The following is a 22,028-nucleotide window of genomic DNA, read 5'->3' on the forward strand; positions in this document are numbered from 1 at the left end:
CTACCACTGCCCCCCACCCTTCTATAATTATTTTGATGCAATTTAAGGTATTTTTATTCTTTTTTTCTGATAACCAGTAAGCTCTCCTTGATATTAACTCTGGAGGACTGAAAATTTTGATTCTTTATGTTTATAGAGCTATAACATGCAATAGTTTATACTGCCTATACAATGTGGTGGATAGTCTCAACAATCAAATAGTAGTAGGTGATACTGTGATTGTATTAACATATGAGTCCTTAACAGGATTGATACTCTACCTAATGTTACGTCACATGCACTTGTGGTATCCCTCTACCGGCCAGATATTCAAAATTGCAATATACTTTGAGAATCCCTGCTGGCCTTAATATTTATAAGCTGTGATTTAGTTCCCTTAATTTATTTTACATAAAAGAGGTAGAAAACTAAAACACAAGCTGTCCCAGCTATTTGCTTTACTGCCCCAGAATTCAATTCTCTTATTACTCTCTGATCACATATGTTGGTGCGTACATTCTGGATCATTCACTTTTAGTAAAACATGAGGAAGAAAATTTGTCTATCGGGAAAGTTCCTTTTAAATTGAATGATGTTTGTGATATTCCCTATCACTGAAATCGATATGTCTGTCTTGGAACTGTGTTCACAGATGTAAATTAGTAATTGTTGGGAGTAACATTGTGCAAGCCAGAAACTCTTTAAATTCCACGCCATTTCAAAAACACTGAATTCTCAATGCAAACTGGAGGAACAGCACCTCATCTTCCGACTAGGCACTTTACAGCCTTCCGGACTTAATACTGAGTTCAACAATTTCAGATCACGACCTCTCTCCTCCATCCCCACCCCCTTTCTGATCCCCCTTTTTCCAATAATTTATAATTTTTTTACAAAAAAATATATTTTTCTTTTCCCACCTATTTTTAAATTTATTTCGATCCATTGTTTTATCTCCACCTTCTAGCCCATTTCGATCCCTTTCCCCCACCCCACCCCCACTAGGGCCATCTGCCACTAACTTGTCCTGCTTGCTACCCTTAATGTCCCCATTAGCACATTCCTTAGATAATATCACCACCGTCAACACCCTTTTGTCTTCTTGTCTATGACATCTTTGGCAATCTCTTCTTTGCCTCCACCTATCACTGGCCCCCTATCCAGCTCTTCTGTCCCACCCCACTCTACCAGCTTATATTTCACCTCATTTCTCTATTTCCTTAGTTCTGATGAAGAGTCATATGGACTTGAAACGTCAACTGTATTCCTCTCCACAGATGCTGTCAGACCTGCTGAGTTTTTCCAGGTATTTTTGTTTTTGGCACTGAATTCACACGTTCTTTCAAATAGGTTTTTGCCCAAAGGGTTTTATCGCATGGAGTAGCAGCACCAGTAAAGAGATATGGGTCACAAAAAATGTGAAAACAGGCTCCAAGTCACCAACTATGTGCATGAATTTTGAATGGTTGGCATGTATGTAGTGAAAAAAAACACATCCCAGATTTCTCCTGAGTTAATAGAAAAAAAAGGCAAATGAAGAGCTATGAGTCTTGCAATTTGCCTCATAGCACCTATTTGCCAGGTATTAAGCAGTAGTGGCAGACAGTGCCCACATACATCCAGCCAAATGTCCACCACCTGCCCTATTGGTAGAGGAGGTAGTACTTACATCAAGAACACTGGCAGTTTTCAACATTGAAATTTCTAAATGCAGATGGTGGTCCTGTACTTCCTGGAGGTCCCGTTTTCCATTTTCAACCACTTCAATGCCTCACTTGTGACATGCTGACCTCACTCAGCAAATGTAAAGCTAACCAACATAAAGGACCCCTCAAATGCACTATATAAAGGGATTGTGCAGTACTTGGGAGTTAGTTGCTGGTTTAGTATTTTTGGCTACGGTTTGACCTTTAGGCATTTTTTCTGCTGTGCTCTCAGACTCTCTAAAGTTCATTTTGTTTGTACAGAGAGAGGTTTTGCTGCTTTTGCATTGTTGTTGCTATTTGTCTCACAAGCCTGGTGTGATAGGCCTACTTTTGGGAATTGAGGATGATTGAGAGCAGCATGGAATATCACATAATAGGAAAAACTGCCAGGCGGGCACTGAACATGGAAGCCTACCCAGAGCCTACAGGGAGCATTTCTCTTACTTCTACTTGTTTGATAAACAATATATGAGGCATCTTCATGTTACCAAAGAGGCTGTCATTGAACTTTATCACCTATTTCAGCCAAAATGACAGATGTTCTGCTGATGTACAATCTTTACCATACCCCTGAATTCCTGTTCTCAAACGTTTTGGTGAATTGTCAAATATTGCATTGTGCATCTCAAAATATTTGACAGGGACGTTATTTCAGTGAGAAACTGTAGAGCACTCTGGAACATATACTCAAGACATTGAGGAGCCTGGGGATAGTATTGATAAAGAGAGAATGATCCTTGAAGTATTCAAATGCTAGTTTCAAAATGCATCACAATGACTTCATGTCCGGTATTTATATATCTAGGGTTTCTTAGTGTGCCAATGTATTTTTGACCAAGGGTATATTGAAGTTCATGGTGTAGGGTGGATTGAAGCATAGAGGTGGGGGGAGGAGTGGTGGGCGGGAGAAAAAAGAATGTGGACGAGATCCTACCCATTTTCTGTGAATTAGATTTGTTAGTTGCTTGAAGAAAACATTATTCCTAATACCATCACACTTGGAGTGTTATTTTTGTTCTTATTGAGCTTATTAAAAAGTAAATGATATAAATCACTGTTAAACTAGATTGGAATACTTTTCCTGATTAATTCTCAAGCATCACCAATATTTCCATCAATCTACGGGATCCCTCCTTTCATGGGATTCTGTTCATCTTTAAATTCAAGGTGGTATGTTGCTGCACCTTGACCTTCACTTCAGTTTTCTGAAGTGTCAGCTTTATTATGTATCAATGCCACATATATTGCATCACCCAAGCTACAGCATGATAAGAATGTGGATTTAACACATGAAAGAAGTCATAAACTGCGTAAATCAAACTTTATTCTTTTTTCTTATTTAAAAATGGACTTTCCTGAACCAAAAGATGGCTGCTACAGGTCACATGACTCACAAGATTGGGCACAATTTCTGGAATTTTCCAGCAATAGTTACAAGGACAAAAGAGTTCCACCCTCATCCTTGTGAAATCTCACATCTCAATGTAAGAAATCATTATAATCCACAAAACCAGAAGACTATAACAAAGAGAAAGAGACATTGAAACTCAATATACCTCCAGAGGTGCTAACAGCTACCATCTCACAGCTGGGACTGTCAAGGTCCATTTCAAAAAGGAACTATGGAAGGGAAATGGATGCTGGGTCAAAATCCTGGAACTCCGTTCTTAACAGCACTGTGGGTGTAACTACACCAAATGGACTGCAGCTGTTCAAGAAGGCAACTCACCACCACCTTCTCAAGGGCAATTAGGGATGGACAATAGATGTTGGCCTAGCCACCCTTGCCCACGTCACATGAATGAATATAAAAAAAATTGCATCTTCATAAGCTTACCCCTCTAGTGGAGTTTGAGGATCTACCAAGAAAATAGCCACCTGGAACATGGTCATTAATATGGTTAATGACGCTTTCAAAGGCTACTGACTGGGACATTATAAGACATAAAACAAGAGCCAGGTTCAGACACCAGATAAACATCCCTAATGAAATCATTGTGGAGGAAGAGGTCACATGACTTGAGTGACCATTTTGAAATCTCTATATTCAGTTTCACACTCAGAAACAAGCAGTCTGTTAATTTACCTCCAATCTGTAGGACTCCAGGTTGACCAAGAAACCTGCAATAAGTCTCAGCCCCTTGAAGCCTGTTTATCTGGAAGCTTTTGACCGTTGCCTGCCGAGCAGACCAAGTCTATGTATAGCAATCTCATTTTGCTGAATTGTCATCCACTTTAAAGGAATTTGGCACTGCTGCCTTCTGCCAGGAACCCACCAGAACTGGAACTTCTCTGTGAAGGAACATCCCTTTGGACTTTAACTTTTTGGGCTCTGGAAATCACGTGAACTGATATCTATTTCTGTGGTTCTTATAGTGTTAAGTTATTCATAGGTGTAAAACTCTTTGTTTCTATCCTGCTTACTGTATATGTGTGTGTGTGTGTGTGCATACGTGTGTGAAGTGGCAATCATCCCCTCCACAAACCACCCATTCCCCCCCACGCCCCCAGGTTTGAATGTGTGAATAAACTAACATGATTTAGTCATAAACAGAGTTTCCTATGAATCACTTTAAAATTAGACTTCACAAACTGAGGGTTTGGGGAAACACTTAACAGTCTATATTTAAACGATTAAAAACACTTCTGCTTATGAACAGACAGTGAGAGAATAAAGGAGTTCAGTTTTGCCTCTCTCCCGTCTGTAACAATCACATTTTTTTTTAACAATAGAAGCCTCTTGCTAGAAAACACTTTAGTTCCTGTACTTACTACCATCTAAAACATTCTTAATTTGTTTTAGTTCAGCTGCTCAGGCAACAAAAGGGAAGATGGTGGAAAACATGAGAGATTAAATGACAAAAAGAAGGCAAAAATAAATGGTACCGGAACAAGTAAAGAAACAAAGAATGTGTCTAGAGGATGTGTAAATGGGAAAAGCAGGATTATTACCAACAACTGCCATCCAAAAAAAAAAAGCAATAAAAAAATGGGGCCGAGGTTGTTGAATTCAATGCTGAGTCCAGAAAGCTGTAAAATATGAATCTGAAAGATAAGGTGCTGTTCTTCAAACTTATGCTGAGCTTCACTGCAACAGTGTAGGAGGCCAAGGTCAGAGTGGGGTTGCGGTGGAGAGTTAAAATAACAGGTGACTGGAAGTTTGGGGTCATGCTTGCAGACTGAATGGAGTGTTTTGCAAAGCAGCAACTCAATCTACGATTGATCTCCTAATGTAACTGTAACCATGTAACAGCATTGTAAGCAACAAATACAGTATACTAAATTTAAAGTTCAAGAAATCATCGTTTCACCTGGAAGGAGTATTTGGGGCCTTTGACAGTGAGGTGGGAAGAGATAAAAGGGTAGATGTTGCATCTCCTGCACTTACTCTCCTCTTCCCATGGGATCTTCCAATGTACGTTGGAGGTGATTGAAGAGTGGACTAGGGTGTCGTGGAGGTGACAGTCCCTTCAGAATGCTGTAAAAATATATGTTTGGTGGTGGCATCATGCTGGAGGTGATAGAAATGGTGGAAAATGATGCATTGAATGCAGAGACTGATGGGGGGGAGGTAAGGACAAGGGGGATTTTATAGTGCTTTTGGGAGGAGGGGAAGGGATGAATATAGAAATCGAGGAAATGGAATAGACACAGTTAGGTCTCTGTCAATCATAGTGAAGGGGAATCCTCAGTTGAGCAGGAAGGCATATTGGAAGCACTGGAATAGAAGGTTGTATCATCAGAACAGAGGTGACAAAGACGGAGAAACTAGGAAATGTAAGAGTCCTTACTTGAACCAGGAAGTGTAGTCGAGGTAGCTGTGGGAGTCATTGGGCTTATAGTAATATTGGCTAATACAGCCTATCCCCAGAGATGGAGACAGAGACGTCGAGGAAGGGAAGGGAAGAGGTGGAGATGGACCATTGAAGGTGAGGCCAGGGTGGTAATTGAAAACCAAACTCATGAAATTTTCCAATTCAGAGCAAGAGCAGAAAAAGGCACCAATATAGTCATCACTGTACCAGAGAAAGACGTAAGTGAAGGGACCTGAGTAGGGCTGGAAAAAAGAATGTCCCAGCTATTCCACAAAAAAACAGGCATAGTTGGGACCCATACGGGTTCCCAGAGCAACACCTTTTATTTGGAGGAAGTGAGTGGAATTGAAGGAGAAATTGTTCAATATTTAGTCAGGGAAAGGACGGTGGTCATAGATGGAGAGGGATTGGGAAGAAGAAGCAGAGAGCCCTCAGCGGGACCTGGTGGAGAATGGAGGTTTAGAGAGATTGGATCTCCATCCTGAAAAGGAGACATTTATGGCCAGGAAACTGGAAACTGCTACAGTGAAGGAGAATGTCGAAAAAGTCACTGATGTAGGTGGGAAGGGTCTGCACAACGGGAGTAAAATAGAATCAAGATAGGAAGAAATCAGTTCAGTGGGGCAGAACAGGCTGAAAAGATGGATCTACAAGCGTAGTCCTCTAGTAGATCTTGGAAAGGAGATAGAAGTGGACTGTTCGGGTTTGGGCAAATATAAAGTTTAAAGCCATGAACGGAAGAACTCCAAAGGAGATGAGGTCAGTCACTGTTTTGGAAATGATGTTCAGTGGTGGGATCATGTCTGAGAGGACGTGTTCAGCCTTTGCTCGGCAGAGGCTGGTTTGCTAAACAAGACGTACCTGTCAGCAAGCTTCATGACAATGTTAAGATTGGACCTGAAAGAACAGGGTGCTGCAAATTCAGAGGGAGATAGGTTAGGGTGATTGAGGGGAGTAAAGAAATTGGGATGGCTGTTGTCACGAATTCTCAATATAAAGAGGGTAAGGGTTTAGATGAAAGATCTAGGTGGAAGGAGAATTCTGAAGACGGGGAAATATTCCACTGTGTGGGGCAAGAACTCCTGCTCAAAGAAGTGAGAATGGAGGCAAAGGTGCTGAAAGAAGAGCTCAGCGTCAGGCCGAGCTCGAAAGTCATTAAAGTGTGGGTTAGAGGAATGAAACTGAAGCCTTTACTGAGGACTGTTGTTTGAATTCAGAGAGGGGGAGGTATGGAGGGTATGGTGAAAACATGGCAGGGAGTGACATTGGAAAGCGCTCTCTGTCCCTGCCTTGCTTAAAAAAACTCTTAGATCTTGAAGTTCCAGGTCTGAGGAATTGGGCCATCGACCTGAAACGTAAACTCTATTTCTCTCTCCACAGATACTGGCAGGCCTGAGTATTTTCAGCATTTTCTGTTTTTATTCGTTAAGTTTATATTGGTTTACAATCGGTGTCACTCTTGTCAATCAGAAATGCCATTGGGCTGTCACTGGGCTATGATTGACAGCTCCATCCTATCGATAGGGGTAACACTGCTCAGAGTCACAGCCAATCAGCGGCCGGAGAAAGACAAAGTCATACGTCCCAACCGCGCGCCTACGAGCCAATTGGCGCTGTCGAATGATGTGATTGATAGACGCAACAGGCCATACAAGAGAGACGCGGACGTGACGTACACCTGCTGCTCGGAGCCAATCAGCATCCATCGTTTGCGCGCATGGGAGGCGGGGACTGCGTAGTTGTCAACGTCAGTTGTACAGCGTCACCAAAAGATGGCGGCTACCAGGAAGAGGTGGGATTGGGAGCTGGTGACATTACAGTAGTTGCCTGTGTGTGAAAGAGAGTGAATGGGATGCTCTTGTAGTGTTTCTGCTCCCATTGTGTGTGCGGGTGAGAATCGGCCCGATGAGTCGTGTCGAAGGTGGTAGAGAGAGGTTCTTATCCTCTGTCCTGCTAAGCTGGATGCTGCTGCTTACTGTGTCCTGTCTTGGGCTGGGGATGGTGAGGGCGATGGAGAAAGAGGAGAAGCGCCAACTCAGGTGAGTCTTTGTGGTCCTGTCACCACCTCATGACGCGTCACTAACATGTACAGAAGTGTATGCCTTCCATATGGGCTTAGTTCACACCTTTGGGGAAGAGAAAGACTGGTTTATTTCTTTAGATCTGTTCTGATCAAGAAGTGAATTTTCCAAGATTTTTTTTCTCGTTAAGTCCACCCTACACTGTGCTAAAGGGTTGTATGACATTTAGTAAATGAATTTTGTTGAGTATGAATCTGTTGGTTTTCCAAAATCTGGCTAGAGAGTCATCTGAAAATTTTAAATGGTCAAGGCAGAGACCACTATTTTTATATAGTTTACACAATCTTTATTGATGATAGTAGCGCTGTCACTGTGCAATCATAACTGTATAGCATTGACCTGGAAATTAGGAAACATTGCCTTTGCAACAGGTAATTTGGGACTGTGAGCTGGAAAAAAAGAAATCTGGTGTGCCAAGTTTGACCAAATTATGTAGGGCAAATTCTCTTTAAAGAACACAGTGCTATCAGATAATCAAAATAACGAGTATTAGTTAATACTGTGGTGGAAATACATGATAGCTGACTGCTTTTTAAAAAAAAATTAAAATTTCCTATTTTTGTAACTTTAGAAGTAAATGAGAGATTGGTGGCTTACAAGTATGATACTGTAAGGGAAGCTGAATTAACATGCACAGAGTCAGTTGAAGCACGCTAGTTATGAGAGGCTCTCTTGCTCATTCGGCCCTTTCATGAATCATTGAAGCCAGTTCCTCAATGATATCAACATTTCCTAGTTAAGCAGTACACAGCTAAGAGGTTTATAGAAAGACAGTGAAAATCTATGTGGCATTGAATTTTCTAAATTTGTGGTTTTGAGAAAAAGGATAATAAAAATACAATAAAAACTATGCTGACATTTTGGGTAGATTTAAAATGATGTATTTGAAAAAGTTATGTTGACTGAAGAAGGAAAATTTGTAAGAAAATTATATCAATTTAGTATTTATTGGGCTGTTCACTTTATGGTACAATACTGTATGAACATCTACAGGGATGAATTGATGTTGACAAAATTACCACACTGAAAGCATAACTCTAGTAAAATTACGTTTTAACGTTGTGAGTATGACTTAAGGAAGCAGTTGTAATGTAAAAGCCAATTCAAATAATCTTTGTATATTGAATGTCAGGCTATAAAGTTGTAAATTGAATAATAGCAGGTGACATTTAAAATTATTTGACTTATATATCAGATGACTCGTAACTTTTCTCAGTAAAATCATTTTTGTTGAAGGAGTAATGCCACTGCAATGGGAAGCTTAGTTTAAATGTTCTTTGGTTAACTGCTGGAGTGCTGCAGATATTGTTTCATTTTTGTTTGGACAGTAAAAGACCAATTGGCCAATCCAGTCTGGAACATATATTTATGATGCCTTATGCATCACAGTACTGCCCACCCACATGGAGGCTAGTAACTTATTGGGAGAGATGGAAAGCCTGATAAATATCTCAGGCTAATTAGGAGGCAAAACCAGGAAAGTTCCTTTCTGACCCCTTTAGGCAATCAAAACTAGTCTGGGAGTTCACATTGACCTTGATTAATGTTACAGCATCCCCACTTCCAGTACAGGGTGATTTCTCTCTCAGCCAGAAACAAGTTTACCTCTCTCCTTAAAGAATGCAGTGAACCTTCATTCATTACATGAACTAGCAACCTGTTCCCTAGGTTTACTATTCTCTGGGGGAAAAAATAACTGCCTAACATCCAACCTAGTTCTGCCCTTAAATAATCTGCAAACATGACCCTCCTGGTCCTCGCCCTTGACTGCATTTCTCCAAAGTATACAGATCCATTTCTTTGACCCTATCTGGATAGGTAAGGGGTTTTAAATTATGTGGCCCTCTTTTTCACCCTTTCCAAAGCTTCAGTACCCCCTGCCATGTGAGGGGACCAAACCCAGACACTGTATTCAAACTGAGGCCTATGAGAACAGAATGGTTCTTTTTATTTTGTGAATTGTCCTGTGAATAGATCATAGAAGTCAATTTGCTTTAGGTATGGCTGAAGTTCATTGGTCATGAACCTTTCGCCAGTGATGCACAATAACACCTGGATCTTCTTTCACCACTGGCTTAAATTCTGTTTGTAAGGTATTAGACCTGCCTATGTGCATAGCACTACATTTTTCTAAGATAAGCATACATTGCCTCAACATATTGAGACTTGCTTGCAGTAGTTGACCATCCTGTACAGTCCCCACTGTAGCTTGATTTTGCCCACAAATTTGCATATCATTCCTTCAACACCACATCTAGTGTCGTTAATAAAGATAGTCACAAGCTGATAAGCCTTAACTCCGATCTCTGTGAAACATCACTGTTAACTGGTATACATTACTACCACTAATTTAAACTTTAATGCTTCCTGCTAAACTGTTTTGTGCTGTATCATTAATAATGCTTATGCCCAGTTCTGTCCAGGTTTTGTGACTCTTGTTTTCCCCATGAAAGAATTTATAGATGTTTTCTGATACTTTGCATCTACCATCTCCTTTGCCCAGATTCAAACAAGGTTTGGGTATGGGTTGAATTTCATTAAAGTTTGATAAAGTTGCAATAGGATTATTAGTTCTGAAATCAAATTTACTGATTTAACCAGTTATTGTATGAATTCCAGTGCTGTTTCTGTTGATAAAGACTCCATACTCAGTGAGTCTGAAATTCCACATTTTCAGGGTTTGATGATTTAACCATTATTTTCTGTTTAAAGTTTTCAGTGAAAGAATTTGCCTTCCACAAAAATCACATTTTAAACAAGGATAATTTTAAAGATACTTTTGAAGCAGAAGATCAGGGAATGCATGCTTAATGTAATTCATATGAGCGAGACCAGCGGGGAGAGATAAGAGTGGTGGCAGCAGCAATAAGAGCGAGAACAGAGTGAGACCAGTGGAGAGGTAAAAGCGATGGCAGCAGCAGCGAGGATGAGACCGGCAGGGAGGTAAAAGAGCAGTGGCAGCAGCGAGAATGGGAGCAAAGTGAGACCAGCAGAGAGGTAAAAGAGCAGTGGCAACAGTGAGAATGGGAACAGAGAGAGACCGGCGGGGAGGTAAAAGAGCAGTGGCAGCAGTGAGAATGGGAGCAAAGTGAGACCAGCAGAGAGGTAAAAGAGCAGTGGCAGCAGTGAGAATGGGAGCAGAGTGAGATCAACGGGGAGGTAAAAGAGCAGTAGCAGCAGTGAGAATGGGAACAGAGTGAGATCAACGGGGAAGTAAAAGTGCAGTGGCAACAGTGAGAATGGGAACAGAGAGAGACTGGCGGGGAGGTAAAAGAGCAGTGGCAGCAGTGAGAATGGGAACAGAGAGAGATCAACAGGGAGGGAAAAGAGTGGTGGCAGCAGTAGCAGCGAGTGTAAGAACAGAGTGAGACCAGCCAGGAGGTGCGCGGGTTCAGAGCCTGCCGACCGTGTACAAAATAATCTTCATGTGATGTCAGAGAGAAGTAGATAAGTGATTGCTTGGTGAGTATTTTTCTCTTTCTCTTTTCTCTTTCTAAACTAGGGTACTCATTCAAACTGGGTGTTTGGAAATTAGAAATATTTAATCAGGGTTAGTATAACAGTAGGTGAATTAATAAGCGTATAACTACAGAGTAAGCCTGGAGGGATTCATTAAAATTAATAGTTTAAACAGGTTATTAACTGGGACTAGAGATTTTTTTTCACATCATGGATGGACACCTGAGACCCATTGCTTGCAATTACTGCATCACGTGGGAATTTCAGGATGCTTTACATGTCTTGGGTGACCATGTGTAGGAAGTGCCTCCAGCTGCTCCAACCTGAGCTCAGGATTTCTGAGCTTGAAGGGCAACTGGAGTCCTTACAGTGCATCAGGATGAATGAGAGTTTCTTGGATTGTATGTTCCAGGAGGTGGTCGCCCTGCAGCCAGTGAGAGTTCAGGTGGCCATCCAGAAGTGTAGGAAGGTGCAGGTTGTGCAGGAGCCTTCAGGGTGTGTGCCAATCTCAAACAGATACACAGTATTAAAGACTGCTGGGAGTGACGATGCCATGGAGGAGTATAGCCTCAACCATGGCAGCAATGAGTAAGGGACTGTACAAGAGGGAACAGCAAAGCACAGAAATTCTGTTATAGGGCATTCCATTATTAGGGGAACAGATAGGCATTTCTGTAACCGTCATCGTGAGTCCCGCATGGTGTGTAGCCTCCCTGGTACCAGAATAAAGGACACCATGGAGAGGGTGCAGAATATTCTGCAGGGGGAAGGGAAATTAGCCAGAACTTGTGGTACACTTTGGTACCTACAACATAGAGGGGGCGGGTATTGAGGTCCTAAGGTCAGATTTTCAGCAGCTAGGGAGGAAGTTTAAAAAGTAGAATTGAGTGTTGGGCAGTACTGGAGAAGGAAATAGTACCGCATTGGATAGGAGAGACCAAGAAAGACTACGAATGCAGAGACTGCTGTACAATGCATGTATGTAAATGCACAAAGTTAGTGAATAACATTGGTGAGCTATAAGCACAAATAGCCGTGTAGGAACATGATGTAGTGGCAATAACAAAAAAATGATTAGAAATTATGAAGTACTGGGTGTTTAATGTATATACATGGATATGAAGTCTTCAGAAAAGATAAAAAGGGAAGTCGGGTGGCAGTACAGATTAGAGAAGACATTACAGTGTTGAAAGAAGGTGAGGCAAGGACAAAGTCCATTTGGTTAGAGTTGAGAAGCAAAAATGGTATGATCATGCTACTTTGAGTATTCTGTAGGCCTCCAAATAATTGAGAGAGAGAGATTGGGGAACTAATCTGCAGGGGAATGTGCAAGAACTGTAAAGTGGTGATACTGGGGAACTTTAATTACTGAAATATCGTTTGGGATAATGTAAGAGTAAAGGGTAAGATGTGGGAGGAATGTCTGAAATGTGTTCATATGTTCTCAGCCCAACTGAAATGGAGGCATTGCTGGATCTGGTCCTGGGAAAAGAAGTGGGCCAAGTGGACCAAGTGTCTGTGGGGGAACACTTGGGTAAGAGTGATCACTGTACCACAAGGTTTAGATTAGTAGTGGAGAAAGGCAAGGAACAATCTAATGTAGAACTTCTAAATTGGAAGCGGGCTAATTTCAATTCGATGAGAAGGAATCTAGCCAGAATAAAATGGAACAAGAGACTGACAGGAAAATCTGTACTGGAACAATGGGTGATCTAAGGAAGGAATGCTTCAGGTACAGGTGAGGCACATTCCAGCAAAGGTGAAAGGTAAGGGAGGCAAAAACAGGTCCTTTGGATGATGAGGAAGTTAGAAATTATGATGAAAAAAATGGAAAGTATCTGATGCGTGTCAGATGAATTCTTCAAGTGAGATACAGGTCAAATACAATAGGCTGAGAGGGGAGTGAAGAGGAAAATAAGACTGGCAAAGAAAGAGTATATGAATAAAATGGCAGTCAACATAAAAGGGAACCCAAAAATATCAGTAGAAGCATAGTTAGTGGAGGCAATGGATAGTGTGAAAATTGAAAAGGAGGAGGCACTAGAAAGTTTGGCAATGCTTTGGAGAGATGAGTCACCTGGTCCAGATGGCTTGCATCCCAGGTTGCGAAAGGAAGTGATGGTGGAGATAGTGGAAGAGCTTGTCTTAATCTTTCAATCTTCGCTAGATTTGGAGGAGGTGCTGGAGGATTGATGAGTGGCAAATGTGACACCCTTATTCAACAAAGGGTGTAAGAACAGTCATAGCAACTACAGGCTGATTAGTTTAACATCAGTGGTGGGTAAGGTTTTGGAATCCTTAATCAGGGAACAGTCTCTTGGAGAAATTTGAGTTAGCACATATTTGTAAAAGACAAATTGTGTTTGCCTAATCTAACTAATTTTTTTGATGAAGTAACGAAGAAGTTTGATGAAGGGGATGCAATGGATATTGACTACATGGATTTTAAGAAAGTGTTAGACAAAGTACCACTTAAAAAGCTGGTTAACAAACTTGAGGCTTATGGAATAGGAAAGTTCAATTTGATAAAAATTTGGCTTAAGGACAGAAAACAGTGAGTCGTGGTAGATGGTTGTTTTCGGACTGGGGTGTGGTAGACAATGTTGTTCCTCAAGGGGCAGTGCTACAACCACTGCTTTTTTGCTATATATAGATACTTGGATCTTGGAATATGGAGGAGTGGCAAACAGTGAGGACAATATGAATTGCCTGAAGCAGGGCATAGATAGGCTAGCAGAATAGGCAGACAAGTGGCAGATGCAATTCAATACGCAGAAGTGTGAGGTAATGCATTTTGGCAGAAAGGGCAGGGAAAGGCAAGAGAGACTTAATGACACAATTCTAAACCGTGTGCAGGGACAGAGGGACCCAAGGATGCTTGTGTACCATTCTTTGAAGATGGCAAAGCCTATTGAGAGGGTGGTTAGCAAATAATATGGGATCCTGGGCTTCATAAATAGAGGCATTGGGTACAAAAGCAGGGAAGTTATGCTGGACGTGTATAAAGCTCTGGTTAGACCCAACTAGGATTTTGCATCCAGTTCTGGTCACCACACTTTAGGAAAGATGGGAAGTCCTTGAGAAGGTGCAGAGGAGATTTACCAGAATGGTTCCAGGATTCGGGGTTTTAGTTACAAGGTTCGGCTGGAAGCCACTACCCAAGAGATTATTGGAAGTAGAAACAATCAATGATTTCAAAGCGAAATTGGATGGGCACTTGAAGGAAATGAAATTTCAATGCTGCAGTGATTGAGGAGGGTGGGGTGGTGGTGCAGGGGCAGATGGACTGACTGGATTGCTCTGCAGGGAGCTGGCATGGATCGAAGCCCAAATGGCCTCCTTCTGTGATGTAAGTGGCTCTATGACTCTTGTGCTTTGTAGTTGATTTCTGACTGTAATTATCAGGAACCAGAGTTGATTGGAAACTGATCATGTATTTGTTGGAAGTATAGTACATGTTGACTGAACAAAGTTAGGCTACAAAAAATGAAATGTCTTCAACATATATTGTATTTTTAAATGGGGGTCAAAACATTTTTGCACTTTTCTGCGTAAGAAATTGGTGTATGACTGCAAGGATCTAAACTTTTTTGTAAGTGGATGTGAACACGATGAAGAAAGAGTTTGTTGCAGGGCGCACACATCAGCAATTTCCCCATCCTAGTTCCTGTTGCACTGTGCTAAACTGTTCATCCTAGTGGATTGCTGCATTGTTTTGAAATTGAGAGCACGTTGAGTTACATGCTCAGTGAACCAAATCCTTCCAAAATTAATTGAAAATATCCCACTGTATTGTGTTAATTTCTTCAATATGGAGCCCATTCATTTTTGCATGAAATGAGTCCACACCATGTAAAAGTAGAACAGTTTAGTTCATAGTCCAATAAATAATGTTACTTTCTCTCCCGTTAAAAAATAGATGGCGAATGCCTGGAAAATTAGATAGTGTACCCTAGGTGATGGAATGCCATTTTAGTTGGTCTTGTTCTTTGCCAATGGAAGAAGGGATGTGTTCTGAGTTTACTTTTGGTTAAATGGTTTACTGCTGTTCCTCATAGTGTAAGAAGAGCTGAAACTTGTTGCTGTCTCCATAAATATTTGTTAAAAAGGTGAACACAGAGTTGGAGACGAATCAGTTTTTGTCTTGGCTTTCTCAGATTTCAGAGGGGATAAATATTGGAATTGTTATAGCAAATAAACCTCCAAGAGAGGATGACCACAAAATACAAATAAACTATGTCAACCTTGAATGATTTTGTAGGCTGCAAATGCTTAGTTTTGGATGTGTTTTCTATTGCTACAATAGATGTGATTAGCAACTTTTTTATTAGGCTACCTCAGTCTTTACTCTGTGTGTTTGTAATTCTGACCAAGGTTAACAAATAAAAAGTGGTGGAATGGTATGCACAGGCATGTCCTGAATGAATTGGTTAAAAATTTTAAAAATCCTAAAAACAATACTGTATAAGCCTGTTAAAGAAGCAAATGTGTGGTTTATGAAAGAAAAACTGGCTACTTTTGTGCCAAATGTTCCCAAGAGTGTCAAACTACTGCTCTACCAATCATATGTTGTAAATCTTGTAAATGACATGCCTGTCTACCAACTCAGTGTTTTTTATATACATTGATGATACCTGAAGGAACAGGTACAGTAAAGTAATAAAGGAAGTAAATGATGAACTTGCATCTATATTATGCCTCTCATTTTCTCACAAAGCCCTAAATGCGTCACAGCCAATAAATTAATTTTGAATTACAGATAAAATGCAGCACTCAATTTGTGTGTATCAAGATCACACAAATAGCAATCCAATAATGTGCAGTTAATCTTTTTTAAAGAAATTGGTGATTGAGGGATAAATGTTGGCCAGCAGATTGGGAGAACTCCCTTCTGCTATTTGAATAGTGCCATGGGATCCTGTACATCTACTTGAGAGCATTCTTATCCCAGCTGGCTACATGTCTTTTTATGTGCAATACATTTTGAGGGTGTGTATTTTTATTTCATGGGTAGGAGTAAAGTACTTCTCTTATTAAAACAGAAAATGCTAGAAATGCTCAGCAGGTCTGGCAGCATCTGTGGGGAGAGAAACAGGGTTAATGTTCCAGGTCTGTGACCTTTCATCAGAACTGAAAAAAAAAATGCCCAATAGAACAGTGAACGCAGCAAATTAGATTTATCAAGTGTTAATTTCTTTGACAGAATAATAGAACAAATGGACTGAATCTTGATTCATTAGGGAAATGGGAAATTAGGAAACTTTGAGGTAAAACTGTTCTGAGATGAAAATGAATAACCCCTGGTTGAAGATTAATATATCTGGATAGACTTTTTATTGTTCTGCCTTCTCACTAAAATAGGAAAGGTTCAGGGCACAGTTTGGGGTTTAATCAGAAAAATTTTGCTTGATTTTATTTCTTTTAAGCTACATTAGATTTTGTGAACTGCAGAGACCTGGCAAGGTTGGGTTTTCCTCTCTGTTTAGATCCTTGATAGCTTCATAGATGGGGATTACCTAGGTGCATTTTAGAGGGGGCACTTTGGAAATAACAGGTATTGTGAATTGAGACAAACCGGGTGTCAATCTGGAAGCGCACAACTTTGGGAAGCCACTTTCTCTGTATCCCAAGCTGAAAGTGCAGTTTTCTGGTAACGCGACTCTGGATCACCTCTTAGACTTGTAAAGCTAGATGAATAACTGATTAGGAATGGGACTCTGGGTTATGGGGATAGTTACATGAAACATGGTGGTTTTTCACATACATAGCTAGGAAGTGCAGCCTGTTGGGATTGTCTGGCCTAAAGTTGTATAGTTGAATTTTATTTGATTTACTATTTTTGGGAGAAGAATGGAGTGTTTCCTGGGCGAAGCTACACGAACCTTTGAATCTTTCTCAGCAATTGAATGGTTGGATGGATACTTTAGTAGAACATGAAGCATAAAGGGTTAGACTTTTTCTCGGGAGGAGGAATTGAGGAGTTACCAGTTTGGAGTATTTCTAGCTCTTTTGAACTTTACCAGGCTTTTGTTCTTGTTTCAGAAGCATGCTGTTCACCTGCACTTTTCTTCCTCCTATTTTACATGAGTGTCAACAGCTGGTCTTGCAGATGTGCTTTTCTCTGTTGTCAGATATGGAGAACCAGAATGCAAATTGTGGCACTGACTCTGTAGACACTTTATTGAACTTGTAGCAGATTCCTAGTCCATACTTTCATAGGCCACTAATGCTATTAATTTTCTGAATTTTGGTTTGTTCTTCTATGGGATACAGTTATTGGAGGGGGAATATGTGAATGCTGTTGGCTAAATTTCCTCTAGTTTATCTTAGTAGCTTGGGTGCACGCTAGATACCAGGCTGGGTTCATGTGGTATGAAGTCTAAAGATGTGGTAGAGATAACGGAAGAATATACTGTAAAAAAAATAGAGGGGTTATGTTAATATTTGAATGTACAGAACTGTGAAACACTGTTTCAACATTCCTGTAGGAATATTTTATTAAAGAACACTACTTTTTTTTAAAAAACCTGCTTTAACAAGATGTAGATCATTTAACAAAAAAAGACTGGTTCTCTGTTTCATCATGCAGCTGCTAGTGAGATATTAGTGGTTTCTTACTACCTACTGGATCAGAGTTTTTATGCAAATAATATGTGATTGCTGATGTGTTCATTTCAGCGGGTGTTTGTGTTTTCTTGAAATCATTTAAAATGTAACTTTTGGAAAACTGTGTTTGCTAAATGTATTGTCACATTGAACAAAAAAGTTGGTTCAAAGGCTCTCTGTTTCTCTCCCATCAATTTATTTGCCAACCTTCTTGAGGCTCACAGTGGACCTGTGGCAGAAGGCTGGCAGATCTCGTACTCCTGTGCCTTGACCACTCCATCTCTTTTTTCTTGCCAATTTTCTCTCCTTTAGTGTAGAAGACACAAATAACTTCCCAGAAATAACTAAATCAAAAGGTAAAAGGGAGAGAGAAATTACAATCACCAGAGAAAGGGTACTGAGAAAATTATTAGGACTAAAGGCCGACAAGTCCTCACGTGCTGATAGACTCCAACCTAGCCTCTTAAAAAAAAAAGTGGCTGCTGAGATAGTAGATGCATTGGTTTTAATTTTCCAAAATTCCCTAAATTTTGGAAAGGTCCCATCAGATTGAAAAGTAGTGAATACAACTTCTCTATCCAAGAAAAGAGGAGACAGAAAGCAGGAAATTACAGGCCAGTTAGCCTAACATCAGTCAGAGGGAAAATGCTAGAATTTATTATTGAGGAGGAATTGTTATAGCAAGGCTCTTGGAAAATCTCAGTGCAATCAGACAGATTCAACATGGTTTTGTGAAAGGGAAATCGTATTTGACTAATTTATTAATTATTTGAGGACGTAACAAACAACTTGGATAAAGGGGAAGCTGTGGATTTGGTGTACTTAAATTTCCAAAAGGCATTTGATAAGGCGCGATATCAAAGGTTACTACATAAAATAAGGGCTCATGGTATAGTGAGTCACATATTAGTATGGATAAAGGATTGATTGGCTAATAGGAAACAGTGGGGATAAATGGGTCATTTTCAGGTGGGCAAGATGTAATGAGTGGAGTGCCACAGGGATACATGCTGGAGCCTCAACCATTTATAATCTATATCAAAGATTTGGATGAAAGGTCCAAATGTATGGTTGCTAAATTTGCTGATAACACAAAGGCAGGAGAGTAAGCTGTGAAGAGGACATAAGGAGTCTGCAAAGTGATATAGATAGGTTAAGTGAATGGACAAAAATTTGGCAGATGGAGTGTAATGTGGGAAAATGTGAACTTGTCCACTTTGGCAGGAAGAATAAAAAAGCAGCATATAGATTGCAGATGGACCTGGGTGTCCTGGTACATAAATTGTTAAAAAGTTAACATGCAGGTACAGCAAGTGATGAAAAAGGAAAATGGGATGTTGGTGTTTATTGCACGGGGATTGGTAAAAGTAGGGAAGTTTTGCTACAGTTGAAAGGGTGTTGGTGAGACCACATCTGGAATACTGTGTACAGTTTTGGTCTTTTTTAAGAAAGGATGTAATTACATTAGGAGCAATGCAGAGAATGTTCACCCGACTGATTCCTTGGATGAAGGGGTTGTTTTATGAGGGCAGGTTGGGCCTGTATCCAGTTGGAGTTTAGAAGAATGAGAGGTGATCTTATTGAAGCAAATAAGATCCTGAAGAGACTTGACAGGGCTGCTGCTGAAAGGATGTTTTCCCCTTATGGGAGAGACTAGAACTGGAGGACACAGTTTAAAAATTAGGGGTCTCCCCTTTAAGATGGAGCTGAGAAATCTTTTCTCTTGAGGTTCATTATTCTCTCTGCAGAGAGTGGTGGAGGCAGGGTCGTTGAATATTTTTAAGGCTGAGTTAGATTCTTGATTGACAAGGGAGCCAAAGTGTATAGAGGGTAGATAGGAAAGTAAAGACCACAATCTGATCACCTATGATCTTATCAAGGGACTGAGTGGCCTACTGCTGCTCCTGATTCTTATGTTCTCTTAACCCAATTCCCGATACTGAGATAATTGTTCTATAGGTAACTAACGTCCTCTGATACTTTGCCCAAGGAAACATTATTCACATGTGAGCCTGACCACTGCATTGTTAATTGCTTATTTGCTTTATGGGCAGGAAACCATCTCACTGGAGCCCTACCTACTGTTTTTCTGTACCTTTTAAGGGCCTTATGGCACTATTTGAAGAGAAAGAGAAGTTCTCCAAATGTCCTGGGCAAAATTTCTCCCTTGGCCAACACCACCAAAATACAGATCATAGAATGGTTACAGCACAGAAGGAGACCAGTTGGCCCAATGTGGCCATGCAAGCTTTCTGCAAGAGCAACCCAGATAATCCTGCGCCCTTATCCTTTTCCATGGCCGTGCAATTTTTTTGCTCTTCAGGTGCTTATCCAGCTCCCTTTTGATAGCCAAGATTGAATCTGCCTCCACCACACAGAGACAGTTCCTTCCAGATCCTAACTGTTTGCTGCATAAAAAACCTTTTTTTCTTCATGTTGCTATTGCTTCTTTTTGCCAATTACCTTGAATTGGTGTCCTCTGGTTCTTGACCCTTCTGCCAACGGAAACAGTTTCTCTCTATCTATTCTGCCTAGGTCCCCTCATGATATTGATCACCTCTATCAAATTGCCTCTTAATCTTCTCTTCTCTAAGGAGAAAAAACAAACTTCTCGAATCTATCCATGTAATTAAAGTCCCTCATCCCTGGAACCATTCTCTTGAATCTTTTCTGCACTCCCTCTAAAGCCTTCCCATCCTTCCTAAATTGTGGTGCCCAGAATTGGACACAATACTCCAGTTGAGGCTGAACCTATGTTTTATACAGGTTGTTCATCATATCTATGCTCCTATTAATATAGTCCACTCTCTCAATCTGCCACTTTCAACAATTTCTGCACATATATCCCAAGGTCTCTCTGTTCCTGCACCTCCTTCAGAATTATATTGCTCCACCTCATTCTTCTCATCAAAATGTGTCACTTAGCACTTCAGTGCATTAAATTAAGTCTGTCACATGTTAGCCCATTCCAGTAGCTATTTCCTTTTGAAGTCTGTCATATCCTGGAGTCATAGAATGGTTGCAGCACAGGAGGAGGCCTATCCTCATCACAGTTCACTGTACTTCCAAGTTTTGTGTCATCTGCAAATTTTGAAATTGTGCCATGTACACCCAAGCCTAGGTCATTAATATAGATGAAGAAAAGCAGTAGTCCTGGTACCAATGCTTGGAGAACCCCACTACGTATCTTTCTACAAACCAAAAAATAACTGTTCATCACTGCTGTCTGTTAGCTGTCACTCAGCCTACTTCAGATCCACATTGTGACTTCCCCTTTCATTTCATGGGCTTTAACTTTGCTGAACAGTCTGTAATGTGGCACTTTATCAAACACCTTTTTGGAAGTCCATATACACCACACCAAGCACTTTACCCTTATCAAAAAACTTTCTCACCACCAAGATTTAACTGACTGGCCTATAGTTGCTGAGTTTATCCTTGCACCTTTTCTTGAACAAACGTTTAGCATTTGGAATTCTCCAAATTCCAAATCTTTGGTACCACCCATATCTAAGGAGCATTAATTGCCAGTACCTCCAGAATTTCCACCCTTCCCTCAGCATCCTTGAATGCATCCCATCTAGACCTGGGAACTTAACTTTAAGTACAGCCAGCCTTTCCAATATCCCCACTTAGCAATTTTTAGCCCATCCAGTTTCTCAGCTTTGTCCTCTTTCACTATGGCTTTGGCAGCATCTTTGATAAATAATGTAAAGTATTCATTTAGTACCTTACTCATGTTGTGTGCCTCCCCTTTATAATTCCCTTTTTTGTTCCCTAATTGTCCCCACCCTTCCTCTTACTACTTTTTTACTATTTATATACCTATAGAGGCTTTTGGATTATCTCTTATGTTCACTGCTAGTCTCTTCTCATGCTCTCTCTTTGCCTTTCTTATTTCCTTTTTCACTTCTTCTCTGAGCTTTTTATATTTGGCCTGGTTTTCATTTTCATTTTTATTTATCAACCTGACATCTGTCATGCACCCACTTTATCTACTTCCATCTTACTCTCTATAATAATTTTCATCCTCCAGAGCTCTGGCATTGGTTGCGCTACCTTTCCTTCTTATGGGAATGTACCTCGATTGTACCCGAACCATCTCTTTCAAGACAGCTCATTGTTCAATTTTGCTTGTTAATCTTAGATTCCAATTTATCTGAGACAGATCTGTTCTCAGTCCAGTGAAATTGGCCCACTTCCAACTGACACTGATCCACTTGATCCATCTCATTCTCCATATCCAGATCCAGCAATGCCTCCCTCTTTGGGCTGGAAACATATAGATTAATTGGTTATTCCTACCATTGGTATTTTTGGGACATTACTAGCATAAAATGTTTACCGTGTTTGTCTATGTAATAATCGTCATTGTATTCCAA

At 40.5% G+C, this 22,028-nt stretch overlaps 1 protein-coding gene across 2 annotated transcripts in view; it reads left to right on the top strand.

Annotated features, from left to right (window-relative positions):
* The first annotated feature begins 7,250 nt into the window (after positions 1-7,250).
* Positions 7,251-22,028, top strand: part of edem3 (ER degradation enhancer, mannosidase alpha-like 3) — a 71,563-nt gene continuing 56,785 nt past the window's right edge. For both annotated transcript variants that reach the window (XM_078561426.1, XM_078561427.1), the window contains exon 1: positions 7,251-7,539. In XM_078561426.1, coding sequence (XP_078417552.1) covers positions 7,406-7,539 — 134 coding nt within the window. In that variant the 5' untranslated portion in view covers positions 7,251-7,405. The remainder of the gene's footprint in view (positions 7,540-22,028) is intronic.

The sequence above is a fragment of the Cetorhinus maximus genome, chromosome 17, assembly GCF_964194155.1.
Source record: "Cetorhinus maximus chromosome 17, sCetMax3.hap1.1, whole genome shotgun sequence".
Lineage (NCBI taxonomy): Eukaryota > Metazoa > Chordata > Chondrichthyes > Lamniformes > Cetorhinidae > Cetorhinus > Cetorhinus maximus.